The sequence below is a fragment of the Dromaius novaehollandiae genome, chromosome 7 (genome assembly GCF_036370855.1).
Source record: "Dromaius novaehollandiae isolate bDroNov1 chromosome 7, bDroNov1.hap1, whole genome shotgun sequence".
In the NCBI taxonomy this organism is placed as follows: Eukaryota; Metazoa; Chordata; class Aves; order Casuariiformes; family Dromaiidae; genus Dromaius; species Dromaius novaehollandiae.
In genome coordinates, this window is record NC_088104.1 from 6,500,445 (window position 1) to 6,528,138 (window position 27,694).

At 34.1% G+C, this 27,694-nt stretch overlaps 1 protein-coding gene across 1 annotated transcript in view; it reads left to right on the forward strand.

Moving 5' to 3' along the window:
* Positions 1–27,694, forward strand: part of LRP1B (LDL receptor related protein 1B) — a 750,266-nt gene that overhangs the window by 574,003 nt on the left and 148,569 nt on the right. Inside the window, exons 42-45 of the mRNA XM_064515494.1 lie at positions 6,855–7,044; positions 8,568–8,772; positions 22,296–22,488; positions 22,948–23,073. Coding sequence (XP_064371564.1) covers positions 6,855–7,044; positions 8,568–8,772; positions 22,296–22,488; positions 22,948–23,073 — 714 coding nt within the window. The remainder of the gene's footprint in view (positions 1–6,854; positions 7,045–8,567; positions 8,773–22,295; positions 22,489–22,947; positions 23,074–27,694) is intronic.

Below are 27,694 nucleotides of genomic sequence, written 5' to 3' on the forward strand. Positions count from 1 at the left end.
GTTTACATTATCAGTACTCCATTGACTGTAACCCCATATTAATAAGCATGTAAGTATTCACCAAGTGTAGATGAGCGATCCACTGTCTGTTTCTAAGGTCCAGCTTCACCTATCTTGTCCACCTTCATGCTTTGATTTACTACTGTTGCCACACCGATTCCTTTCTGCAAGCAGTATGCCCTAGCACAGAAGCGCAGGCTGCACACCTTGGAATCCAGTTCAAGCCACTCGAACACCAAAAATCCAGTCATGAGTGTTCCTTTAATCCCTACCTAATGCATTGCACAGAAATACTACCATCATGTACTTTTTCCTTGGTTGGTTAGTTCATGTTAAGTATGCTTTAATTTTTCAGCCATGGGTTAGGTTCATGCTCTCTCTTATGCTAAGTTTGGGTGTTTCCTAGTCTGAACAGTCTCATCAGGTGCTTTGCATAGACCTTCATTAATTCACTAGTGGGCAATAAACATCCTGCTTGTTAGCAGGATGGGCATGGGCATATAAGTCATGGCATGGCATGGCAATGGGCAATAAACATCCTACTTTGTGTGTACTTGCCTGTCATTCACACTGTACTTATTTCACAGGCACAGTAACTAGATAACTAGTATTTTATATGTCTTCACTGATACCAACTGAAGCAATGTTATCAATCAAAAAAAATATTTACCCAGTAGTTCCTTTTTGCTGAATGTATTAGAAGTGCTCCTTGAACAAGTACCTACTATTTGTATATTCATTTTAATTTATGTATGGACTGAATTTTTAGTTATCATTAGGAAATCACAAAGCTTTTAATAAGAGATCTAAATATTATGCTTTCTACAAAAACAAAGATTTTTTTTTCCTGGATTTTACATTTATTTCTAAATTGTTGTATTTCTCTTTAGATTATTCACAGCAAATGTTCATTCTTTCCTGTTGTCCTACTTCAGAGTGAAGCAATGCTGGGTTATATCCATGGAGATGCTTTTGGTGTCTTGAACTTAAGATGCTTTGTTGCTTTGAAGAACCCAGAGCCTGTGTTTATACCATCTTACTGCGTTTGATAAGCTTTAATGTGCCATAGCAAATAGCGTGATTTTGTATTATACAGCTCTTGAAAAATTGTACAGGCATTTGCTTGTTTATGGTACAATTTTAGCAAACTTTACATTTGCTAATGAAATAATATTCATAGGCTAAAGCGTAATTAAATAATTGGTTATTACAGTCCAAGTTGTTTATGCCAAATTTGATATATTCTTTTTGACAGAAATTTTCAATATGATGACCTAGTTTTACGTGTGATTGATGATAGAAGCAATTAAGAAATAAAATCTGCATCTAATTTTTGAGACAAATGCACCTTATCTTGTTAGTCATTCTTTAATTATACCTTATTATTGTCTCCTTAGAATTTTTATATGCCAGAATTGATTTACTACTTTACAACTACTTGGCTGAAGTAGAAGAGTAAAGACTTAATTAAAATACTGATGGTGCAGTTAGTTAAATATGTGTTTTTTAAAGCCTTCAGGTGTTTTATTGCTTTTGAGGCATTCTTTTCACCTTAGATCAAATAGTGACCACCTGGTATCTATCACCATAATATTAAACAAACAGATTGACAGAGAGCATTATCATCTCCTATGACCAGTCTGGTAAAGCAATTGGCAGACTGTTTCCTGAAAGGTAAAGTTGAAATGTAGTTGGGAGAGTAAATTGAAAAAAAAAAAGTATTATGATGTTGAAAAATCTTCTTGCCTTACAACTTCTCAAAAGAAATGGAGTAGGTGAGAACATGAAATTAAAGGAAAGAGGCAGTCGAACTGATGCAGTCCTTGTCAAAATTGGGGGAAGTCGTGACTGTAATCTTTCTAGAGAATTTCAAATGTGAAAGGTAAAAGATCAAAATCTAGTGGACTGAGAAACAGTATGTACCTTACCAAAAGTCAGTGGCTAGAACTATTGGATAATTTAAACATTATATTCTTAAGCATTTTTATTCTGTATTTGCAATAACAAGGGAGCTCTAATCTGAGCTGTTCAGTTATTGATTTGTTGCTTGTCTGTTCCCCAGGAAAGTCAGATGAAGATCAGCATGACAGTATTTATAGGCTGCATCTCATCTGTGGGATGCAATCCATCTTCGTTAAGTTCAGTAAAAGTGATAGATGGCATTTGGCAATGCAATGATGTGATCGCTCTACCATTGCCTTAGTAAATCATAAGCTGTTGCATTCTCTTGTGTAGATATTTAATCAGTTATACACCCCATTACTGATTTAATTCAGAATGTCAGTGGCAGGTGAATAATGTGAGTATTTGTATATTAATATCATATTGTATTAATGTTCCTTTCATTTAAGTATGCTATTCATGTGAAAATCATAAACTGTTGCTCCATGGCTAGAATAAGTTTAATCTGTGCTGTAGGCATCTAATGCCATCAGTGTTTTAATTCAATATGTCAGTGAAACAAATGTGTTTCTTTTCATTTCCAGTTTCTTTATGCTTTACTAATTCAGAATATTTTATGATGCTCTGAAAATATGAAGCTTAGAGTAAACAAATCACTAATTTTCATTCTGTCGGTAGATTTGGGGATGAAACTGTAGCACCAAATAGCATCAATGAACTCTTATTTCACATATATTTTAAAGTAGTGGAATAGCTGATGATAAATGAATTTCATCACAAAAATTATGTATATGCTCTAAAATATCCCTTTAACAGTATGAAATAAGTACAAAATAGTTGTGATGCAAAATAGTAATGATGTAAAACTGGAGTGCAGTTGTTGTGGAATCTCCTCCAGTATCCTGGCTTTGGCAATTTGAAGTTGATAGTCTCTTGTTCAGTTGCCTCACATTAAAACTAAAACCTTCTATTTCTGTCTGCAGTTGATACAGTGTAACAACTAGCAAAGATAAGAATATGTAAAGCGATTCATATGCATATTGGGGTTTTTGACTGACCTCTAAAATAAAAAGTGTATTTTTACCTAAAAACAACATCAAAAATACTAACAAAAATGCAGCATTAGCATGGATAATTTGCATGTAGTGCTGAAGATACTTCATCTGGTTCAGAGTAAATGTTAGTAAGAACAAAGTTAGTTGTATAGTCCATTGTACTGTCCATCTAAATCTTGGATCAGTTTAGCACTTATTCTCTAGGTCCATTGTCTTTAAAACCACCTTTCCTTACAGATTTGTGCTTTTAAAAAATATGAAGTCATTCTCTCTTGTAATGGTAGAGTTCTCAATTTCATAAGCAAGCAATGTGATAAAACTAGAAGTTTATTGACAAGTCAAGAGAGTGCTAAGGAGAGTGCTTTGTATAAATACTTCAAAACTTACACTTTAGATAGAGGTAACCCAATGTGCTGGGTCTGTGCAGCAGACAATTTTATAATTAATTAGTCTCTAGTGTCTTCTGTCAAATAGATTAGATTGTTCTGAATTATAGATTTTTAAGAAAAGTGTAATTTTTTTAGCTCAAATGCATTTGTGGTGTGTATAAAAACATTATCATCTACAAGCTTATCAACTGAATTTTTCATGGTTCCATATTTAGCTTTCCCGAATGTGATCATTTAATAAGGAAGCCCTCTCTCTTCTTTCTCTTGTGTGTTTTTTTTTTAATTGAAGTAAAAGGAAGATGCAGTCTTCATCTGTATGCTAACAGATTACCTGTGTCCATAGATAGCATAACTTTCCAACTTTCCATGACTCTTTCTCCTAAAAAAAAAAAAAAAAAAAAAAAAAAATTAGAAATTACTATATTATAAATAGTAATATTAAATTAAAGCTTCCTCTGTCACAGTGTCCACACCTTGATTCGGATTTGCAGTATATCTTGGTCCATTTCAGAAATGCAAAGCTATATTTTCTGATTCCTATAGTAAAGTGTAGTTCTTCTCTCTATCACTTAAATATAAAAATTATCAGTAAACTTATAAATACAAGCCTTATATTTCAAGAGCATTTTCTCATTCTAGTTATGGCAGGAACAACATGATTATGTTTTGTCTACTACAAAAATGATTTTAGTTACATTATTTAACACTATGCTTTAAAATCTCTTGTCTGAGATTCAGATGAGGAATACAGCTGAAGTTCAGTGGTGGTAGAAATGCAAGAAGTTACTTGAGAGGAAAATGGAAGTTTTTCTTAAGTTGTCTAATGAAAAATGTGATTTGTAGCAAATCTCAGTTAAATCCTCAGCTCCCTGAGGCCATGTTTTTAACTGCAAGCCAAAGGCTTGGTGGGCTTGGCCGGGGGGGGGGGGGGTAATTGCTTTTTGTTTTTTGTTTTAATTCTGTAAATAAGCTGAGGAAATGCTTAACATTCACAGATACTAAAAGTAAAAATAGTGTAATAGTTCATAATTCATAACAAATGAAGTACAAAATTGGTCAGAAAATGTTGATATGTATTTGAAGTTTTGTAAACTTAAAAAAAAGTTCAGAAAAAAGATGGGTTGGGAGGATTCAGCATGTAATTCTAGTGGAAATGAGTAGACTAAATCAAAATTCTATTCCTGGTTCTTTGTTTTCACAGTTATCACTTCGTAACTTTTTTTTTTTTTAATTTTACAGTTTAGTAAAAGATTTGCAAAGATTTCAGTAAGGTGACCAAGAAGTGTATCGGAGCCTGTAAACTCTACAAATCTCTGCTCTGGGAATAATGTTTGGACCCTGACCAGAGTGCCGAGGGGTTTATGTGCACAGTGCATGGCTAGTGTCGCTAGGATGGTTTGGACAGACCAAGTTTCTTCTAGATCCCATGTTGTGCTCCTCTGGCTCTGAGAAATTATCATAATTTTTGGATTTCTTTCAGTTTTTACCACCTAAAATAATGTGCTGGTTATAATGTCAGCCCACCAGAATGGCATTTTGATGTTGTATAGCTGAGGATATTTTTTGTATGCCCTGAACTGTCATTTCAGAAAGTTAAGGTGTGTTTAAGGTGTACAGATTTTAGTGCTTGGGATGACTCTGTAGGCAAAAGGAACAAAATCTGGTGTGGTCTTGTTTATATTCCCTAAACGAGGTTGCCTCATAAGCAAATTATCACCAGAAGCTTACAAGGATTTCATCTCAGAAGTAATTAATTGGTTCATTCCAAAAGAATTTCTTGGGATAAAGTAACATGCAAGTGATCTGGGTGCTTAAGGGTGGAAGACCCAAGAATAAACAGAGAAACTGAATTACTTGATAGTACAGATCTATCCAGAAACTACATAAACTGTAATTCATTCAATAAACTTGCATTCAGGCATATTTAAATTGTTTTTAAAATGTTTAAATAGGTAGTTGCACATCTCTGTCATGATGTTTCAAATAATTGCTTATCTTTGACTCCAACAGGTGATGCATAAAAATGCATAAAGCAAAAAAAAATCTTGCTGTATTTCAGTATGTGTTTTTAATGCTTAAAATCCAAGTAAGACAAGTAAATACTGTGTTTAAAAAAAAGAAATACTTGTAACCTATCCATCTTTTTCAAAGACAAAACTCTTATCTAATGCAATGGTCAGAAGAGTTTTTGTAATTTTCAAGTTGCCTTCAATGCCCTTGCTAAAGTTCATTTACTTATTTGAGTTATTTGTGAGTGAGCTTCATGTTTATTCCTGAACTTCCCTCAGTAAAGTAGAAGACACTTTTTATGTCTGTTCACCTCTTTAAGGAGAGTCACTTAATTCGTTTTTTCCTAATGGTGTCACTGTGACTTCTGTGCAGATATATCATGAAAATGTAGTCAGAAGATCATCAAATGCTTTGGAAGGAGAAATATAAAAACCATGATAAATAGTGATTTGCCTCATGGTTCTGATTTAGTGTTAGCACTTCCAGTGTGATCAAACTAGTTTTGGAACTTTCTGTTCTCTGTATACGAATTGCAAACTAAAAGTTACATCTTCAGCGAGCCAAATGTAAATAGTAATAATCAGCATACTGCGGTCCTTATTATATTTCTAGATTTTGCCGTCTGTAGTTCATTAATTAGCTGTATGAACATTCTGGTCTAAAATTGATTGTTTCTAACAAAATAATAAGTGAAGCAATCAACATACATTTCTGTAGTAATTCGAAAAACAATGGTAGGAAATAATTGCTCCTGTTTCTCACAGTCTGTCACTTTTATATATTGGAATCAGTAGTCTACAATTTATCTTTTCTGGACATTAAATATATGCTTTAGCTGCCCATTAATATCATTTGTTTCTAACTTATGTTTTTCACGTGGAGTGAAAGAGCTTGGTATTGTGGCTTACTAAATAAGGTATTGATGGTAAAATCTTTAGAGTTGGTGGGTTTTTTTTCCCAGTATTTTTCAGGTGTTTCCCCCCCAAAAAAAAGCCTATTCGGTTAATAAGTGGCCAGCTTTGATCCCTATTAACGTAGTGTGTATCTGTGTTTAGAAAATACATCCAAAGATAATGTTAAATAATGCAAGTAATTAGTAAAAAAAATAAACCCAAGCCTTGGCTTACATGAAGTCTAAAATTGTGACTAAATTACTTCCTTTTTGAATAAAAGCTTATTATTTCTAATGTGCTATCTGGGGACACTGTAGTGAAATTATTTTTTAATGAGCCTAAGAGTTGACTAATGTAGTACAGGGATATTAATAGTGATCTTGCGCTCCAAGGTTTTTCCTGAAAAAAGCCTTGTGTATGGAGAGAAAAAAAAAAAAAGAAAAAAAATCTTAGTTTCACCTGATTTTTATTAGAACCAATAAAAGAACTGAGAAAGCTGGTAGGCTGAAATAGCTGAACCGTATAAGCCTGCAAGATCAACTTTGAAAAAAAAAATCCCTTGCTAGAAGGAATTCATTTGTTCTCTTTCTAACCATGTTTTTCAGATGTTGGTTCTGTGGAGGGACTTGCTTATCATAGAGCTTGGGACACTCTTTATTGGACCAGCTCTACCACATCCTCCATCACGAGACACACAGTTGACCAGCAACGTCGAGGAGCTTTCAACAGGGAAGCAGTAATAACAATGTCGGAAGATGATCATCCACACGTGTTGGCTCTAGATGAATGCCAAAAGTATGTCTTGTATCTTTATTACCAGATTTTGATTTTTACCTAATGTCGAGGACACAGCAGCAGCTCTTTATTTCAGAGACAGCTAATATACTTAACCCTTTGAAAGTTAAGTAGATTTCTTGTTTTAAGAGACAAAATTTAGTCTTAAACTTTTAAAGCAATTTCAGAATTAAGATATCTCATTTTATATGTTTATATGTTTCAGATCAAGTATTAATTACCTTTTCATTGTATGTTTAAAAAAACTCAAGCTGTTTTCAAGGAAAAAAATCAGCTAATGCAAATTATCAACAGCAAGGATAAATAATTGTGACGACTTTACTGATTTCCTCTGTCATGCATGTTGTTCTGGTTGCTTAAGTAAAAACAAAGTGAGTTTAGAGCTTAAAGAAAGAGAATTTCAGTTTCTTGTTTGCCAGATTGATGGGTGTGTGTGTTTATCACAAATCAAATCAGTGTGGTTTAAGAAATATGTAAGAGATGTAGGTTTAAGGTACTTGTGGACAATACCCTGAAAGAAGTCTAGTCCAGTTCACTTCCTGCTACTCTGAAAAAATCTGGGCTTCTTGGAAAAATAATTGGAGTGTTTGTGTTTCTTCTTGATCCTTTTGCTAGTAAATGTCTTACAAATTTGAGCTACTTTAATCTTCTCTGTTATTTCTGGAAGAAAGGAGACCTGTTCTTTTCTTCTTTTTTTTTTTAATCTTAGAATTGTCCCCATTTAGGGGAGGCTAGGCTACATTTCTGCCTTATGTTCTATTTTTAGTTCAAGATAGCTGAACTTCTCTTATTTGCATGGATAGTCATGGAGGTTATTTCCATCTGTGAGTGCATGTACAGTTTATGCAAATTAGGAGTTTATGCTGTATTGTAAAATATGATTTATCTAGGTATCTTAAATAAGCAGACTAAACACTGATGGGGGTTGTAACGAGGGAATAAGCAAAATCTTTTTTTGTTTGCTTCTTATATACAGGTGCTTCTCACTGTATAAATTACAGCCAGAGTTCATTCCATAAGTTTGGCCCCTATTGTTTAACACTAGCAACATTGTGCCTCTTGTGAAACATATTAAGACCCCTTGATTCCTCATTATCAATATTTTGCAAACCAGCCCTTTGGTCTGCATGACAGTTCTAATATGGGAAAAGACACAAATGAATCTCACTGTTAGAAATTATTAATATACATGTTATCAGAGTTAAGTTTATATTGTTATATAGGTTATAACTATCTTTAATGGTGTATTAGTATAAAGACATGATGACGAAAATTAAGCAGACCTGTGAAGAGAAAGAAATATGTACTTGTATACAAGTTAATGAACCAGGAACCTACTGTAATTTGTAGGATACTGTCTATCACATTTTCTTATTTACTATTGATTATCACAATTACTTGCAGATGCCATTCATGATTACCTATGAAGGCATATATTTTTTCTGATACTTATTTCATGAAGAGAATTAAATTATAACATGTATCTCATGGTTTCATTTATTTGTTATTTGATTTCAATACAGCTTAATGTTTTGGACTAACTGGAATGAGCAGCTCCCAAGCATCATGAGATCTACCCTCTCAGGCAAGAATGCACAGGTTATCATTAGTACAGATATTCTCACTCCAAATGGACTTACCATTGATCATAGGGCAGAGAAACTCTACTTTTCAGATGGCAGCTTGGGAAAAATTGAGAGGTGTGAATATGATGGATCACAGAGATATGTAAGTAAAGCAAAAATCACACAAATATTCATTATAAACCTGTATGTTCGATTATATTTGTTGGCCAGTGTTAAATGCAAAATGCAAGGAAAGGATCATGAATTGCAGAAGTTTCTCATAATAATATTAGTTATATATTAGATTTAAAACTGAAAAGATTCCTGAACTAGAAGTAATGCTCTGCTTAACCAACCCGTTCCACTTTCTGGATGGTCTTCTGGAACTGCAGACCCCTCCCACAAAATCTCTTTGCACTGGTATTGAGCATGAAGCATCGCTGTATTAAATGAGCTGCATCAGCTTGAAAGAAATATGCAACCAACATCAGTAGAAGAGGTAGAGAAATGTTGTACTTTACATAGAAAATTAAGATTTAGAGAGTAACATTTGTATGTATATATTTGCATGTATACAAAAGAAACTCTAGTCCATCCCTTGTGCATTCAACAGAGTTTGGCACTAGAAGGAAAATTATAATCGTTCTATTTCCTATCGATTTTCAAGTATATGCAACTCCACGCCATTACTCTTACAATACTTCCTTGAGAGCTCTGCTAGTTTCAGGTAAAAGAGTCCTTTTATATGGAATATGCTAAAGGCAGTTCATCTATGCTCACAATTTTGTTGCATGTTTAGCACTACATTCCTCATATTTCATAAAGCTTTCCCCCCAAAGTGCGTGATGGAACAAGTGAAGGGCATATTCTGGTTTATATTTTCAATTTCAAGCTCCAAAGGCAACATTGAGTGCATCAACTCATTTTTATATCCATTAATGGAAAAATAATTACATCTTATAATGTATAAAAGCTTTGAAACATTTTTGCATCTTAAATGAAAATGGCACATTTTTGTTTTACGTACCGTATCTGGACAAAATTTGCTTATCTGAAGGAAAAGAGAACCAAGCTTGTAGCAGCAGGAGAGAATTAAAATAAGCATGATTAAGCCTATAGTCTTGTATCAGTTCCTTTCCTCTTTTGTTTTCATTTGTATATGTTAGCCTCAGCTCACTAAAGCATTCAAATGCAGTAGCTGCATCAAAAATGGACAAACCAAAGCTATGTACGTTCTAATGTACGCAGCCTCTGACTATGTTTGCTGTAAAAATGCACTGACTTTCCATTTTTATGCTCAGTGAATTTATTATGATAGAATCCACCTGTGTGTCTGAGGATAACGTACAAAAGGTTGATTGATTTTGGGGGGGGAAAGAGGGTGTCCTTTAGGAGATTAAAAAGGAATTACCACCTTTCAATTGTTTCTATTATTCCTTATTTTTTATGCTTCAATTATATCCTGATTCTACATGTTACACTAAATATGTACTCCTTTATTTAAATTTTGCTCATACTTTCATAAATAATCCTTATTATTTATCTCTGGATCTCCTTCAATTACTGTTGCATCTTTTTTCGGATAATGTAACAGAACTACACATGGTGTGCCATATGTAAATGCAATATTAATCTATATTGAACCATATAATAGCCAAATAGTATTTGCAGAATTATTTTTTATTCCATCTCTTATGTTACTAAATATAAGTAATCAAAACTTTTAACTGGGTTGTATGCAATAATCTTGGAGTTCCTAATTAATTTATGAAAGGGTATAAATAGTTCAAATTATCTCTTTGCTTAATAACTAGCATTCGTTGATGTGTTTCTTTGATTCTGCTTTGCTTACTAGTTTCCCCAGAATACATTCTAGTCTTATCCATTCTTATATCTGACTAGTTTGAATAAATTATGCATCTACAGATTTGCTCAGTTTGCTGTCTACCACACTAGAGTATCTTCAGGGACATGCTGACATCTTCAAATAGAAGATTTATTCCTACACTTGTGTTGTATTTCAGGTATAAGAAATTACCTGTTTCTTTCATATTAATCAACTTTCTTAAGTGTTTCCTTTGTAGGGCTTTGATCACAATTTGAAAATCCTGATAAATTATATCTTCCTCTTCTTTATCTTCTACTTTACTATCATTCCTGAAGACTGATAGTATGTTATAGAGTTTTTTGAAAGTTATTCTATCATGCAATATATTCATCTACATTGTTGTAATTCTCATGTAATGACAAACTGCCCTGTAAAGCAAAGCTCATTGACCAATAAAAAAGATACCTATTTAAAAGACATATGCATTATTTCTTTCACAGGTAGGAACTTGTGCTAATATTTCATTCTGTTGACTGCAAGTTTATTACAACATCAGACACTTTATCCTTAATCTCTAGGAGTTTAGGAATTATATAAATACTTATATACCTACCATTTCATTCCAGTGACTTGCTTTACTAGAGTACATCACTGTCTCGGTCTGCGAAGTTATTCCTCTATGTGACTGTTATATTTGTTAAATTTAGTAAAGAAGAGAAAAATACCTTCTTTAGATCTTCACTAGTAAAAGATTTAAAAAAATAATTTTCTCTATTTTGTAGACTTTCTTTAACTGCTTTCTTACAAATACTTTTTTCCAGGTCAGGTATTCTTTTGTTTCTCTTCTGGTTCTAGAGAGATTTTTTTTTTTAATTGTTTTCTTTCATTTTTTCTGTCAGAGCTTCTTCCTATTCATTTCACTTTGTCTGCATTTCCATTTTCTGAAGTATACCTCAGTGTCATATAGATCTGTTTCTTTTCCATTTTGCTGTGGTGTTTAGTTTTGCTTTCTTGATCCCATTTTAATTAAGGTTTTGAATATGCTGTCAGTTAAGTTACAGCATAATAAGTAGGCTATGTGGAAACAGGTATATTCTTCCATGAACAAAATACACCTCATACGGCTCCCACTAATGAAATGGGAGATGATCCAACTTTGTTGCAGAAACCATTCCTAAAATCTCATCCTTTTTATCAGGCCTTTGGCTTTCAGTTTGTATTAGCAAAACAAACTAGTCATATGATTTTTCCCAACCACTGTGTTTTCAAAATTCGTGTCTTCTTGTGGGATGAAAATGTTAATTCAGTTTTTAGCTTCTCTTTCCCATTTCTCATATGAAAAGTTATCTGAACTGTGAAAATTCCAGCTTTTCTAGTATATTGTCTCTTGATTTGACTTTCTGTCCTTTTTAAATCCACTTCCCTATTACAGTAACAAAAAAGGTTCTGCAAGTAATAAGCTGAATGCAACATGTTCTTTAGAAGTTTTTTGAGGAGCTCAGGTGGATTACACCTATACAAAGCTGAACTACTATTAGTTGTCCTGTGATGGTATCAGTTTTGGGAGACTCAACTAACTCAGTAATAAAAAATACTGATCTGAGTCCTCAGCTGGTATGAGCTTTCTACTAGACAGATGTTTAGGATCTTGAGCCATGTGGTGAGCGGTGATTGCTCTGTGGTAAGTTTAACCAATAGCTCCAGAATTCACCCAGGGAACAGAATCCCCTGTAGCCTGTGGCATAGGGCTGTCATGAAAAGAAGAAGCAAGAATGATGGCATGAATGAGCAAAATATCAGGCAGAGGTTTTAGATTTTTAGGTTACTGTCTTCTTGATGTGAAAAAGTTTTTTCTGAGCCTGTTTCTTCACAGGTGTTTTTGCTCTGCATCATTCTCTTCGCCTCTTCCCACCTTAAATATCTTTGAGCATGAAACATACTGCTCTTGTAAAGTCCTCTGAACTACAGTCTGGCTGGATGTCAGCTCAGAACTTGGTTAGAGCAAGGGGCTTAGATTTCAGAGAACACTGAACTAGCTTTCAGCCTATTGGCTTTAAGGGTGGTCTCCTTAAATCTGCTCTGCAGAGTAGCAAAACAGGTAACCTGTAAAAAGGCATGCAAGATATCAGTTGCACCATTCTGTTTGGGAGTGAGAAAACAGGTTCCGAGTTCAAAAAACTTCTGCAGAGGAAACTGCTAGTTTTTCAGAAATACTTCTAAGGACTTTTTTTTTTTTTTTTTTTTTTTTTTCAGGGTATGGCAACTTACACACTTGAGAGTAATTGTGCTGTTATCACAGCTAGGATGCACACCATATTTTTCTTTCATATATATGCTGTGTTACGTGTCAATAAATAGAGAAATTTAAAATATGTGAGCTAGATGCCATGAAAAATATAGCCATACCTTCAGACTATGATTTACTTTCAAAACCTCAAGGCTAAGATTCCAAGATTAGTGCCACATTGCAAAGAAATTTCAAAGTCTTGACTGTGCCACATATCCAAATGTTCATAAACTCAAAGTCCAGACCTTCAACAGCTCTGTCAATAGCATGTCTGAAGAAAAACACATAGACATGACAGGACAGTTAATCAAATTCACTCTCTGTGACAGATGTCAGATACCAATTATATCAGAAGAAACATCAAGACAAAAGAAATTTCCTCAATTTTCAGCAAAGATTTCCTTCCATTGACATTTTAGTTGTTATATCCCTGTGAAGAACAGGAGAATAATCAGGAGCATAAAATTTATAATAACAAAAACAAAAGTGTAAGCAGAAGATAATGCAATACAGTTTGCATAAAGATGCAAAAAAGAGAATTGGGGCTGTCCTAAATTCTGAAAGCACTTTTTTCACATTGTTTAGACAGAGATTGTTATTTATAGCAAAAAAAAAACCCACACCAGGCTTCTTCATTTAAATGTGCAAATGCACTTTACCTGTATTGACCAGCTTCAGTATTAGTGCTTCAGACGAGTTGCTCATCACCTTGTTGATGCATTCTTATATCAAACTAGAATGCAACCATGAAATTGTGTTATTGATCTGGTGAAATAATATTTCCAGGGCACTTGTTCTTTATTGGTGTGCTGTCCAGCTTGACAAGATCTCTGGTTTCTGCAAAATTACGATAATTCAAATAATCATCCCCAAATTCCGGTGATCTGAGATTTTGTAGGATCTTTCAGCAAGGTGCTGCAGTCAGCCACCACTGAAGAATGGTTACAACAGATTAGCCTTTTCCTCACTCTCTCTGCTTCATTGTTTTCTAGTTTCATTTAGGCTAACAAAGATAGAAGCTATGTTGTAGAATGTAAAATGCTAATGTAACTTAGTGAATTTTCTTTCAGGTAGCAGCTTCTTTATTCTACTCACTGTAATAATCTAGTAAAAGGATCAGAAAATATATCAGACGTATTGAATTGTTTCTTTTGAAAAGAATCTTAGGGTTTACTGGGTTTTGTATGAAGCTGATATGTTAATGCTAGTTTTTGGTTGCAGGGGTATTCTTTTAAGTTTGGAAGAATACTTTTTGCTACTAAGAAGATATGCAGGGTTTTGTTTGAGCCAGCAAGATCACTGTAGCAATTAAACATTTCTTGTTCTCCTCTGTCAGATCTTCCTTTTCAAAAAATAAATGTGACAGTTTTTTATTCTTTTTTCTCCCACAATCCTTTCCCCTTTTTCTCTCATTTTAGAACCTGTAGGATTAGTTAGTTGCAGTGCTAGGGAACTGACATCATTGATGCTGGTGAGCTGCTTTCTTTAAGCTCAATCTTAGTGTTACTTTACAGAACTACTTAATGACAGGGTTTGCATAAACAATGGCAATAAAATCCTCTAAGCCCTCTGACCTAGGCAGCTGGTTGATGGAGATCCGACACTGTTAGTTTGGGTCTGTTTGCTGAAATATCTTCATGTCCAATGTCAGTGGGCTGGTAGAAATTAACTGATAAAAGAGTTAAGGAAAACATTAAAATGACTCCTAAGATTATGGAGAAAAAGATTATTTATAACACCTCAGGAACCCACAAAATTAGAAAAATATTGCCCAAAGTTAAACATTAGATGAGGATTGTCATTGCTATTTATGATGTAGAAAAATAGTGTTGTTTAATTAATATGGATGTAGTTACAAAGAAGCTGGTTAATACAGTCATAATTTACAGGGATAGAAATAAGTTCCATTTGGATGGTACCTTGGGAGGATGTTAACCAAAAATTGCTAAAATAAACATTGTCAAATCAACAGAACTGGTCATTTTTCACTCAGGAGTTTTCAAAGAAGCTGTAAGGACCTTAAAATCACTAATCTTGATTTTCTACAATATTTAAAACACTGGCAAGATTCCAGAACACTGGAAAAAAGAAGTGTTACACAAGTATTTTAAAGCATAGTTTAAATTATTAAGGTAGCTGTAAAAGCCAGGTAGCCAATAGTACTCTGATGCTTCAGTAATGAACATGGAAAAAGAAACTACCTTAGTATGCATTATCCTTGTTACATTTATCTATAAACTGATGCAGAACAGATTTAAACAATATTAAGAATGATATAAAGGTTGACAGTGAACATGGTTTAAAAATTTTAATTGGTGCTACAGCTATTTTCATAATGACAAAAATTATCATTTACATGTGCTGATGTTACCACAACTGGTGAATGGTAATTCATCACTGAGACTGGTTTAAATGCTGAAAGTTACAGACATGTTAGACTCAAGTGTTTAATACATCATTTGTCTAAACTGCAAACGTAAATAGTAGTTGGAACACTGAAAGTTTAGCCTTGCAGTTTGCTTTTCAGTGTCATAAACATGTTCATTTCTATAAATGGGGAAACAAAAATTTAAATTAATCCTTGAAAGAGAAAGTACTTTTGATTTTGTTTGCTATGATTTTATGAAGTGTCCACGCTGTATAATTCTTTCCTGTGATACTTTGAAAGATACAGTAAATTAAAAGAAAATCAATGCATTATAGATACTAGAATGATGAAAATATGATTTTTATTCAAGTGGATTGTGATATTTAACATGAACAACAAAAAAGCATGCGCTCTCGTAAATTTTGACCAGATGAACTTGTAGTGGTACATGGTTTTGGTCTTATGTTTCCTCATACTTTCTATTTGGAAAGATGCTTAATATGATTATTTAGTAACTTTAAGCATGTTCATGTTTTTCGGTAGGGTGTAGTAGTGATTGACAAGAAAAGGGAAGCTTCTTAGCTATCTTCTGGTTTCTCTTCCTCCATGAAAATCAGCTTGCATCTTCTTTTTTAGTTAATTTGTGTTTGTGATTTTTCAGCTGCATTAAGACTCCAAATTAGACAGTAATGAAAATCAACATTATAGAGCTAGGTGAAGCCTTCTCCTGCAGTAATACAAGCTACACTGTGAACTATGGGTATAGGCAATCTACAGGCAATCTTTTCCTGAAATAGAGATCTTTTCCCACACACCTAGCTGATGACCCTTCTACCCCTCCTATTTTAGAAGTGGTTCAGGGAGGGGAAAGGAATAGAAGAGAAGTTTCCTTTCTTTGGACTAAGTAACTGGCCCTATTGGGACATATCATGGAGAAGAAATTCTTTATGTAGTGGATTTGTTTACCTAGGAACAGGTAGTATTTTTATTTTGCCAATGAAACAAGATTATTATAAAAGCAACATCAATAACAACCAAAACCAATCTGCCCTAAGTCTGTGTTTTTAAGTGACTAAATCATGTACATAAAGGTACAACTTGCCAAAATATAGATTTTTTTTTTCCCCTGGCTGTGCAGTTAATTTCCCTGTATCGCAGTTCCACATACTACTTTTTCTTTAGGATCCTTTCTTAGGCTTATTTAAAAAACAGTATTCAGTACAGAATAATAAATCTGGCATACTATTTTATATTTTTCATTTAAAAGAATGAAATACATTAGGTAATTTTAGATTAATGTTGTAGTCTACATTATAATACAATAACTTCTTGTTTCTTGGTAAAGGATAAGTAAGTTCTGTGAGACTGGGCTTTATGATATTCACCTAATATGTTTAGGCTAATGATTTTATTTAATATTTGTTTAATGATTTTATTAGGCAATTGACTTAAAGTTGATATTAGTTTTAATCTTTTTAAATGCAGTTTTCTATACTAGCTTTTGTCATTCTGTTATAGACCTGTAAGTAGATTTGGGTATCTTTAGAAGAGTAAAGAGCCCTTAAAAACTTTTAAAAGCTTTATTAGATTGCTGTGCCCGTTTATTAAGCATTTCCAAAGAGCCATATTATCAGTAAGTCATTCATTAGAGTTAAAAATTAAAATGCTTAAAAGCAGCTAATACTATAAGCTGATCCATTAATGGTAGGCATTCATTAAAAAAAAAAAAAAAAAAAAAAACTCTCTTTCTATAAAACTTAAGCTTTAGCATGGTAAGAATTCTTTTTGAATCTAATTCTTAAAGACAATCTAGTAAGTAGATTTATATAAATAAATAACAGTATTCTATGAAGAATTCATGTCTACCTATACAAGTTACAGATATCTCAGATATAGAACAGCTGTATGTTACAACAAATCATGTCTAGAGAACTGAAAGATATAGAAAGGATCATAGTTAAAATTACATTCCCAGTTGTGACACCCTCCCCACCCCAACCCGTTATCTGATTACAGGAAGCAGAGAGAACTTTTAATCTGTTATTATTTAGAGCTCAAAATATTTGCTTCAGTTGAATGCCTGTATCATTCAACATTGAAACACATAGTGTAAAATGGCTTGTTCCCGACTTTTGCTGGAATAGGCAGAAGTGGTAGGGGTGTCTTTTATTCCCTGAATGTTTTAAGATTCTGCATTCCACATGAAGTTGCAAGATCTTATCATTTTAGACATATGATAAAATACATCAAGACAGGGGTCTCTATATGACTGTTTTTATTTTATACTTCAGAAGAACTGTTCAGATTTCTAATGCAGCATGGCAATGCATTGCCTTTTTCATCTGCCTGTGCACATTCATTCAGAGCCACATTTCTCTCCCATCTGTGACCTAAACCATTGTTGATGACCATGATTTTTCCAGCTTTCTTCCTGTTGCACAATGTGCTTTTTGTTGTTTTTTGTCTTTTGTACTAAATGCCTAAAGTACTTATAGTATATATAGTATATATATATAGTATATAGTATATATACTAAAGTACTGCAATAGTTTGTGGGAGTGCATGAGCTTGGACCTCACAAATTAAACCCCTGTTACATTGTAGTCTGTATTATGCTTGACCGAATTCGATAGTTGAGGTTGATCCCTTCCAGGTCTTTTTTTCTAGTATTGTTTTGCACACATTTAAAAAAAGTTATTCCATGTATGATATTCTGTGAAATAGTGATGAACATATTTTCCTAGTTTCATAGTGATGAACATATTTTCCCAATCTGTATTGTGAGATATGTGAAATAGTGATGCTTACTTTCTTATGAAGCTGGGTCCTTTGTCCCTCTCACTCAGTGCACACAGTGGTTCCACCTTTGCAGCGCACCTAACACACAACAGGCAGCGTGTATTGCAGTTGGGTGATTGCTGATAAACTGGCATTATGCTTGTGGTGATAAACTACGTGCTTCCAGATGGGATAAGTAAAGACAGTTTTGCCTTTATTCCCCTCGAGGGAGTGCTGCGGTCATTTGTTTCCACCTAGGCATCAGTTTATATAAAACTTACAGTAAGCTTATTATGTTGGAGTCTTAATGGTACCATTCATTTGTTTTGTTTTCTAATTGACTAACAACTGCAAAGGATATTAGAGAAGGAAATGATGGGTGAGCATACAATATGAATATGCTTCATTTCCTTAGGATACGAAGCTAAAAAATGTTGAGAAGCTCTGATACCTACATATCTGTTGGGGGGATTTGAAATTAGTGAAGATTTGGATCCTACAAAAATATGTTCAAGTTGGAAAACTTCTGCAATCTTGGTTTGCACAGACTCGGTACATAAGACCAGTCATAGTAAGTCAGGCACTGTAAAGTAAAGAGCACTGAGGGGTAGCGGGTGCCCGAGGAAGAGCATAGGAACAAGGCAGTTTTATCATTAACATTGTCATGGGGCAATGACTTCCACTGAATGTTTTTGAAGTACTTTTTTTTCTTCATTTTTAAACTGTCTCCTGCTATTTTCCTTGATTAGAAGAGACAAAGAAAAGAAAACCATTCCCAGTTCTTCTCTGTGCTGCTCATGGTTTTATAGATTCCTCCTCAGCTGTCTGTGAGCAGAGTTGAGATTTTCAGAGAACTGTCACTTCAGTGACCTCAGTGATGTTTTGCCCATGTCCATCATTTTACCCTCATGTCCACTGAATTTCATTTACTACTCACTTCCCAATCTGTATTGTGAGATACTTTCGAAGTTATTTACAATTGGGCCTTATCTTCAGTATTATGAATAATTCAGTTTTGACAGCAAACTTTGTCACTTCGTCATCTAGTCCCTTTTCATTTATAAATATGTTAATCTGAATTTTTAATGATTTTTTTCCTCCAATCAGATGTAGCAATAGGTATTTTTACCTGTGTATTTATCCAGGTGGAATTGGAGCAATTAGTGAGTAACATGTAAATTTACAATTTGAAAATACGATTTTTCTTGCGCTTGAATAGCGATCACCGATTCTCTGTTGGCTTTCATTTCTATAGTATATACTTGGGTATGCCCTTTTGCTGAAGGGCTGCAGCAGCCTTCTTATGTCTTGATACAGATCTTATCAAATTACTATCAATAACTTAGAGGAATAAATTTACAAAGTATTGGCTTCCATCATTTTTTTTTTGTTGCAGACAAGCAATCTATAAAGAAAAAACATGCAGATTCTTTCATGCTGACTACTGCTCCTCAGCCATCCCATATGAGACCTATGTCTGCCCAGTATTAGCTGTAGACACTGCTGAGAAAATCAGCGTCAGCTTTACTGAATATGAGATTTAGAAACGTAGATGACAAAAAAACTTAGAATAGACCTGATAGACAGCAAATCTGGTTGATGTTGAATCCTCTTAAAAATGATTTGGCAGGTGACCAAAGGATGAAATGACTCTTGAAGAAGTCCTTCATTATCAGTTAATTCTGATCATCCAAGAATGCTATCAAGATAAAGAAATTTGTCAATCATTTTCAGACACCTTCTGTAAACTAGAACAATGAAAGGGCTCTAAGGTTGGCCTAAAGCTGGCTGAAATATGAACTCTTTTCTTGTAGATGGTAGAAATGAGATCAATGTCCTAGAATAATGCTTGGCATAGTAGAGGATACCCTGAAGTTCTGAACTTCTACGCTCATCATTGAACAGTGCTCCTGGATGTTGGCTTTTGTGACCCTTTATTTAGATCTCAAATCTGTGAAGGGTGAACCAAGAGAGATCAGTTCTGTAATGAATTTACATTCTTTTGTCACGGTTTGCAAAAAGTGACAACAGTGTGATAGAACATAGAACGCTGAACAGAGTAGGGCTTTCTTTGCCATCATTTGTGAAAAAAATCCTTTGAACTAGGACAGTTTTCACACCATCATGGAGGGCAAATATGGCACTGGAAAATCAGTATGGCCAGATTTGCTACAGATCTTTCAGAAAGATATGTGATAAGATATGAAAGATATGACACTACATTGTCCAAACTGTAATTTATCATTCTTATAAACTTTATGAAGTGAGAAGCTGCACCTTGGTTTTCAAATTTCTTTTTGCCATTAAAACATTTCTGTTTATCTTTTAATACTTTTAATTTTGAAAGAAGCTTAGTTAGAAAAAAGTTGTCTTTGTGGAGACTTTATCACAGGAGGAATCTTTATATTTGCTGGACAATTCTTACAAATAGTCAAATATGTAGCTTAAAATATTAATGTACAGAGTTGAGTAGAATTTGATATGATTATCTGATTAATATAAATAATTTTGACACTATATCTATATGAGATCCATATCTACATGCCCAGGAATGCTCATGTGTACTGGAATGCAATTATGTGCATTAGAAACCTGTCAAAACGCTTTTGTGTCTGAAGTTGGCCCACTGTAATTAGCACTCTTTCCATGCAGTTCTTGGGTGTAGTTTGGCATTGAGTCAGTCCAAGGTCACTGGCAAAGGCATTTTGTGTGCAAGCTGCTCTGTTTTGGAGGCTGTGACAATTTAGCATAGATGGAGGCCTGTTCAGTGCCCAGCCATGTTCTTGGGCATATCTCACTTACTGCCATAGATGTGAGCACCCTGCCACTAAAGCATACTTGGCACTGAACACTGCATAGTTAGGACACCTTAATCTCCAAGGCATAGTGCAAGAGACGTGGGGAAAAAATGTTTTATTCTTCCAGAAAATGAATTTGAGCATCCTATGTATTGGATGAATCTTTTAGGTGGTGAGGAAGATTTTTTCTTTTCTTCATATGGGACTGACCATTAATTCTTCCTCCTTCTGCCAGCATTAAAAAAAGGAGAAATGGTATGCAGTGTCCACGTGCGAGCAGGCTGAGTACTGTACCAGCTGGCTCTGCATACACAGTGCACCCCATGTGCATGTGTGCAGTCAGCATGGATAGCTCAAATGCATCAGATGTGCTGTGTGCATGCAGATAATTATCTTCTATGTTTCAAGTTGATTTCCATAAGCATATGTCATTACTAAAGGTACCGTTGGGAAAGAAGAAGAAGGACATGAAGCAGATGGAAAACTGTGGTGGCCTAGATAGAGAGATAAATTGAACATTGATGATTATAAAAACAAAAAAAGCTATCTCTGAGTTTTTTAAAGAAAGATACCCCTTTTCTGCTTTTATCCCAATTTACTTATGGTAAGCAGCAACTACATATATAGATGCAGTTTTTCATGGCAGCCTGGGTCAGAAGAGCTGTTCCCAGTTCATATATATACCTAAGTTACTAATTGTCCCAGAGAAGTGTAGAAGAATACAGTGCAATAAATACAATCAGAATATTATTTATTTTCATTACCTTTCAAAAATTCTAGTACAGAAATAATGACTCCTTTCCAATAATTTTGCTAGTCAGCCAAAATTTTAAACTAGAGGCCTAATTAAAAACTGCATTACATTCTTCCGAACAGAAGCTATATATATTAATTTTTTAATTCTGATATATAGAAAGAATGAACATACTTTCGAAAAGCTGTAACTTAGGCTGAGATTAAATTCATTGTATTTCTACAATTTTCACTTGTTTAGTGTCATTCAAACCTACTACATAGTGAACTGCAGTTCGTTTTTTTTTTTTTTTCTAGGTTTTAAACTCTGATATCTAACAGTAATATAATGACTTAGGAGATTTTTTTTTGTCATTCGATAATCCTAAAGCATTTAACAAATGCATATTGTCTCGGGTTGAGACTTCTAATATAATGATAGTGGTGAACACTCTTCAGTTTTGAAACATGCTTCTCACATTGATTCATAAAGACTCAGAAGTTTTAGACTTTTCAGCCAAGCTACGGTATCTCATTTTCTCTGTTTTGTTTGGGCTATTAAAGAGTCGGTATGCTGACGGGGTATTTTTACAATCACGTTAATCTAAATTCTGAATTTCATCTTATAGAATAGATGCTTCAAGCAATAGATGGGCACTTGCATTTAAGTTCTGAAACTTTGAATTGTAAATAAATAAGTTAACCTTCATAGCATTCTTTTGAATTATTTTAAGTAAGTGATGTTGTCTTACTTTTCCAGTTGCTTTAAGTATAGAAGAATAAGTGTTTGGTCTAAAACTATGAAGTGAAGTGAGTCAGTGTTTGCACTTTTAAGATTTCTTACTCAGAAGCAACACTCCTCTTCATGTTTGTCTTCTGTACTTATGTATTGTAGGTAATTGTCAAATCTGGACCAGGCACCTTTCTCAGCCTGGCCGTATATGATGATTATATCTTTTGGTCAGATTGGGTGAGAAGAGCTATTCTGCGTTCCAATAAATATACAGGAGGAGAGACAAAAGTCCTTCGTTCTGATATCCCACATCAGCCAATGGGCATTATTGCAGTTGCCAATGATACTAACAGTTGTAAGTTACAAAACAATATACACGATTTTGTTAATTCCATTCATTTCAAGAATTTTGCTTATTTTTAACAAAGTTAATACATTTCACCATGTTTCATAACCTTTTCTTTTTCATTTTGTAGGAACTGTTAACAAAAGATGGGGTAAAACCTCTTCCTCAAGTAATTAAATATTATTGAATGACTATTTTCTGTGATGAGCATTCTGCTCATTTAATGGTAGTTAAATAATTTCTTTTCAAGTGTTTACAGCTTTTGAATGTGGTGTGTTTTTTTTTAAATGACTATATTAGCAGTAACTCCATTTGTTTATTTTTAATATGCCAGCCTCTGAGGCACATGAACATTTTTATCTGTCTTATAAAACTGGAATTAGTTGCCTGTGAATCTTTGCTCTCTCAAAGACATTGGTCATTGAAATCTGATAAAACAGAGTCCATCTTTTATTGTTTATTTTTCAGGTGAGTTATCTCCTTGTGCACAAATGAACGGAGGTTGTCATGATTTGTGCCTTCTGACTCCTGATGGACGAGTGAACTGTTCGTGTAGAGGAGACAGAATACTGACAGATGATAACAGATGTGTGAGTAAGTAATACTGTCTGACACGATGCTTTTCTATGGCATAATGCTGTTGAGTATAAGTCAAAGATAGTTAGCCTAAGCCATTGATTCCTTCCATATACAGTAATTAGTGATGCTGATGATTCAGCACATATCAGTCTTCTGGGTTTATGTCTTGTAAGGCCTTTTGTAGATAAAAAAGCACTAATATTTATACTATTCTTAAATTAAATGATGATTAATTAAATGATGGGGATGAGCCACATTTATAATGTGGAACATGACTTTGCGCTTCTCCACTCTAGAAGTGTAGGTGACTGGATCTGGAAAGGAAGGAAAGGTGGGGGAAAACATGCTATTCCTTATGTCTTTGTTAATGTCATTACATAGCTTTTTTTGTCACAGGTAGAGGCTCCTTCCCAAGTTCTGCTTGTTTCTTAGACCTTTATCTGCGTCAGGCAGAATCTCCCACTCTTGTATCAAGTTCTCCACTTTCGTATCTGTCTACCAAGCAATACTGTTCAGCTACTTCACTTTCAGAGCTATGACCCACCTGCTTTCTTGAATTAAAGCACTTAATCCTAACAGTAGATGGACACTATACTATTCAAGAAAAACATATATTTCAATTGTCTTTATGAATGTCCTGAAACTGAAGGTTTACCTTCAGCTTATAGGAGCTTAGACAGTCTACCTACTTCACACTCTTCTGTATTGGTCTGTTTTCCTTGAACGGCCTAATTAACAGCTTCTCTTCTATCAGTAGACAGTCGCTTTTAAAATGCCACTCCGTATATGCAGAACTGTGTTGTTGTGGGATATGAAGAGATTTATCCTTTGCTGACATTTCTGTACAGTGTATTACAGCTTATTTTGGTCATGCCACTGAAAATTTTTCACACTAGAGTGCAAGTTAGCTTTGCTGTTACATCTGAGTCCATAATGTTTTCATATCAGTAAAACTCTATTGTACACAGGGATTAATACTGTTTAATGATCAATTCAAGGCAATCAAACAGTGTGCTGCTGTTAAAAAGGAAAGTCCTGTTCACCCTCCCATCATGTGGTTTGCATCAGCAATAGAGTCATGTAACTGAGTATCATTTTATCTCATTTACTTGACTGGGAATCAGGATTTTTTTGTTTTAGACCTAGTTTTAGTTGGATCAGGGAGCTTAGGTCATTCAGCCTGACACTGAAGGATCACTAGAGCCAGCTAAAGGAACTAGTCAGAGCACAAGACTGAGGAAGAAAAGAGCAGAATTACAGCTTAAGGAATGTCATGATTTTGAATTGACTTAAATCAACCTTAGAAGTGCACTCTAATGGTCCTCTAGATTTCAGGCTTATAGTCTTGGCAGCTCAGCTGCCAACATTTACCTTTGCCAGGAGCCTGTAATTAGCTTCATCACAGCTAATTTCTTCATTATTTTATCTTAAGTTTTTAGTCCTAGAAAGAAATTCTGCCCTGTTTATTTTGGATCCATAATTTTGCCTCTTATTTACTTTCCTAGAATCTTGCTAATAAATGAAACCAGATGCATACCATAATTATTCAGATAATCAGTATAAATATACTGTAACTATCAAACATGTCCTACACAAATATATAAATTCGTATGATTCTGTTCTGTGCCTTCACACACTATGTAATTCTCCTTCCATCTTTACTTTTGGCTCACACATACATTTTAGGCTCTGGCTTTAAAGTAATAATCTAGGCTTTTACGTAATGCATTGTAAAGTCATTGAAACTTCACAGAAAGACTTAGTTTTGTCATTAAACATATGGAAGTATGAAGATTAAAACTCTTATCCTTCACAACCAGAGAGTATCTAGCATCAAGATATGATAGTAATGTACAGCTAACCTGTATTACATGTACAGCTCTTATTGAAGAACTGCTTTGGCTAGCTGTATAACTGAGATACAGTGGATTGTACAGATGATTTTCAGTGATAAAGATTTTAATTTAAACTATAGTATTGTTGCAGAGTAGCAGATTTTTAGTTTAGTAATAAAATCCAATGATCAGCTGAGATTGTATGGACAGGTACATGATTTGTTAATGGTTCGAAGATGTTAACTAAGACTTTAATACTTTACAAAAAGATGTTTTCCTTTCTAGAGCCAAATTATTCCGCCTCCTGCAGCTTGAATTTTAGCACCAGTAGCTGGACTTACAGAATCACTGTACTTTATCCTCTCACACTGTGGGTTTTTTTTTTTTTTTTTTTTGGACTTTGATCATTCAGGAGACCTCTTGGAACTGGAAAATTTCCTACAAGTTGCATAGCCTACCTATCTATGCTTGGGCTCCTGGGTCAGGTCCATCACTTGCGCAACTAGCATTCTCCCATTCCTTTATCCATGAGATAAAGGGTATGATAAAGCTCATGAATTGCTAAGGACATGACATTAGCTGCCTGCTTCTTCTCTGAATCTGTCAAGGAATTTTTCCTTCATCACTAGATGGTTAAAAGCCTGGTGGGTTTTTTTTTGTTGTTTTTTTAACTTCCTCACAGCAGGCCAGAAACCTGTTTGGCTGATAAAGATAGGATAGGATCAAATTGTATCTGGTTAAAAGTTTCTCAATGCTTGGTTAAGATATGTGCATCATAAACATTTTGGTTTCCCAAATAAGTTCAATTAGGAGAAAATATAGAGAGGGGTTGGAATTCCTAAGGAGCAGTAAGAAGACAAATCTTTCCCTGATCCTCATTTTACCTTCATAAAATGTAATGGACTTCATGTATTTCATGTAATGAACTATACTTACTGCATAAATGTAATAGAAGTACTGGACTGTTTGCTGGTGGGTGAAAAATGTGCTGACGACATCCCAAAGACATTAGAAGAAAAAGAAGATAAAAGAAAAAAAAAAGTTGTGAGGGGTGGAATAGTAACTGCTGTTAATGATAGTAAGATATTACTATCATAGTAGTAGTTACGATGTAGCTGCTAGTATAATAGATAAAAGTAACTATGTGCACTCATTGGCTGTGCCAAATGATTTATTAAAGCTGAATCTTAATTAAAGAACTTATTTGTATCTCTTTTTTCTGCCTAGTCAGGGCAGTGATCAACAGTGAAAGCGAAAGAGGTTAAACAGATAATTTTGTAGGTCCAATAATTTAATTTAGAATATTACATGCCATTAAAACTCTTTATTGGCATATCATGTATGTGTGCCATTTCATACAAGATTCTTAAATCATGGGAAAACCAAACAGCATTTTAGATTTAATGATAGTAGGTTCAGATTCTCAAATACATTGTACTGCTATTATATGAAACAATGTTAAATCTTCTTCTAGACTATGATATAAAAGGTTATTCCATCTTGTAAATCATTCTGTAGAAGATTTTCAGGAAATGGTGATGAAAATTAATGGTAAAAATAGATGTATAGGAAGACAGACTTTAAACATTGGGTTTGACTATCAGAGGAAGGAGAGAAACAAGAGGGACTTCATAGTTTAGCTGGAAATTAGGAATATCCTTTTTTCAAAACACAGCTGAAGATCTGAACTCAATAAAATTGATAGTAATTGCAAACTAATAAGAGGAATTACCTGTCGTTTCAAAGTGCAATTAGCCTATTGCATTTTTGTCAGTCAAGATTTTTGAGACAATGATTCTGTAAAATTGAATGAGGGATTGGATGATTGAATGGACAATATGACTACTCAGACTACTTGTTTCTGATCAAATAAACAGTTTTGAAAGGGATTGCAATGCTTTTTTTTCTGGAAGCTGGGGTTCTGTAGAAGTTTATACTTAGACTTTAACTGAGCATAGATTATATTATAAATACTTTTTTTTTTTGCCAACTTTCTCTGGAGATTACTGTCTACTGAACTAGAAATCTAATCAAGAATGACTTTTCCCAACACCTTAGTTCTCACGATGCTTAAAAATGAAAAGGGTTAAAAAAGAAAGAAAATCAAATTCTGGGGTAAACAAGATTAATATTTAATGGACTCTGTATCATCTTTAGGATCAGCTCTTACTTTGTCCAGAATCCATATTTTCAGCACTTTTATGTTTTTCTTCATATTTAATCTAGTTTAAAAATGGTTTCAAACTATATTTGTTTAACTTCTGCATATTGTGGACATCTGTTCTTCCTGAATTCATGCTGCAGTAATGATAATGGAAATGAGCAGACAAGTGTAATTACCAGGTTTCATTTCCCCATTCTTCCTCTTGAGATGTGCTGTATATTTCTCCTTTCTTTCAAGTTTGTTGTGTCATTTAGAACCATACATATAAAGCAAATGTGCTATAACAAAGTTCACGATGAAATCAGTCTGTGTAAATACTGTGATACATTCTTAGTTGATAACTAAACTGATAAAAATCAATATGCAAGAGAACACGTAAGTCAAAAAGATCAAATACATCTTTTTTTCCTGTAAAACAGTAGCTAAAGCATTTGATAAAGAGAGAACACACAAAATTCACATCTGCCAATTAATTTTTGAGAATTAAAAAAAGTAAAGTACAGATAGCAGGTTTTCTTCATTGAGTGTTAGGTCATAACTTCAGCACTGGATGTAGTATATTGATCACGGTGAAAACACTTGTGTACACACTGAGCAGCTGCACAGCACCACAAAACAGAGTTTGAATTAATTGCTG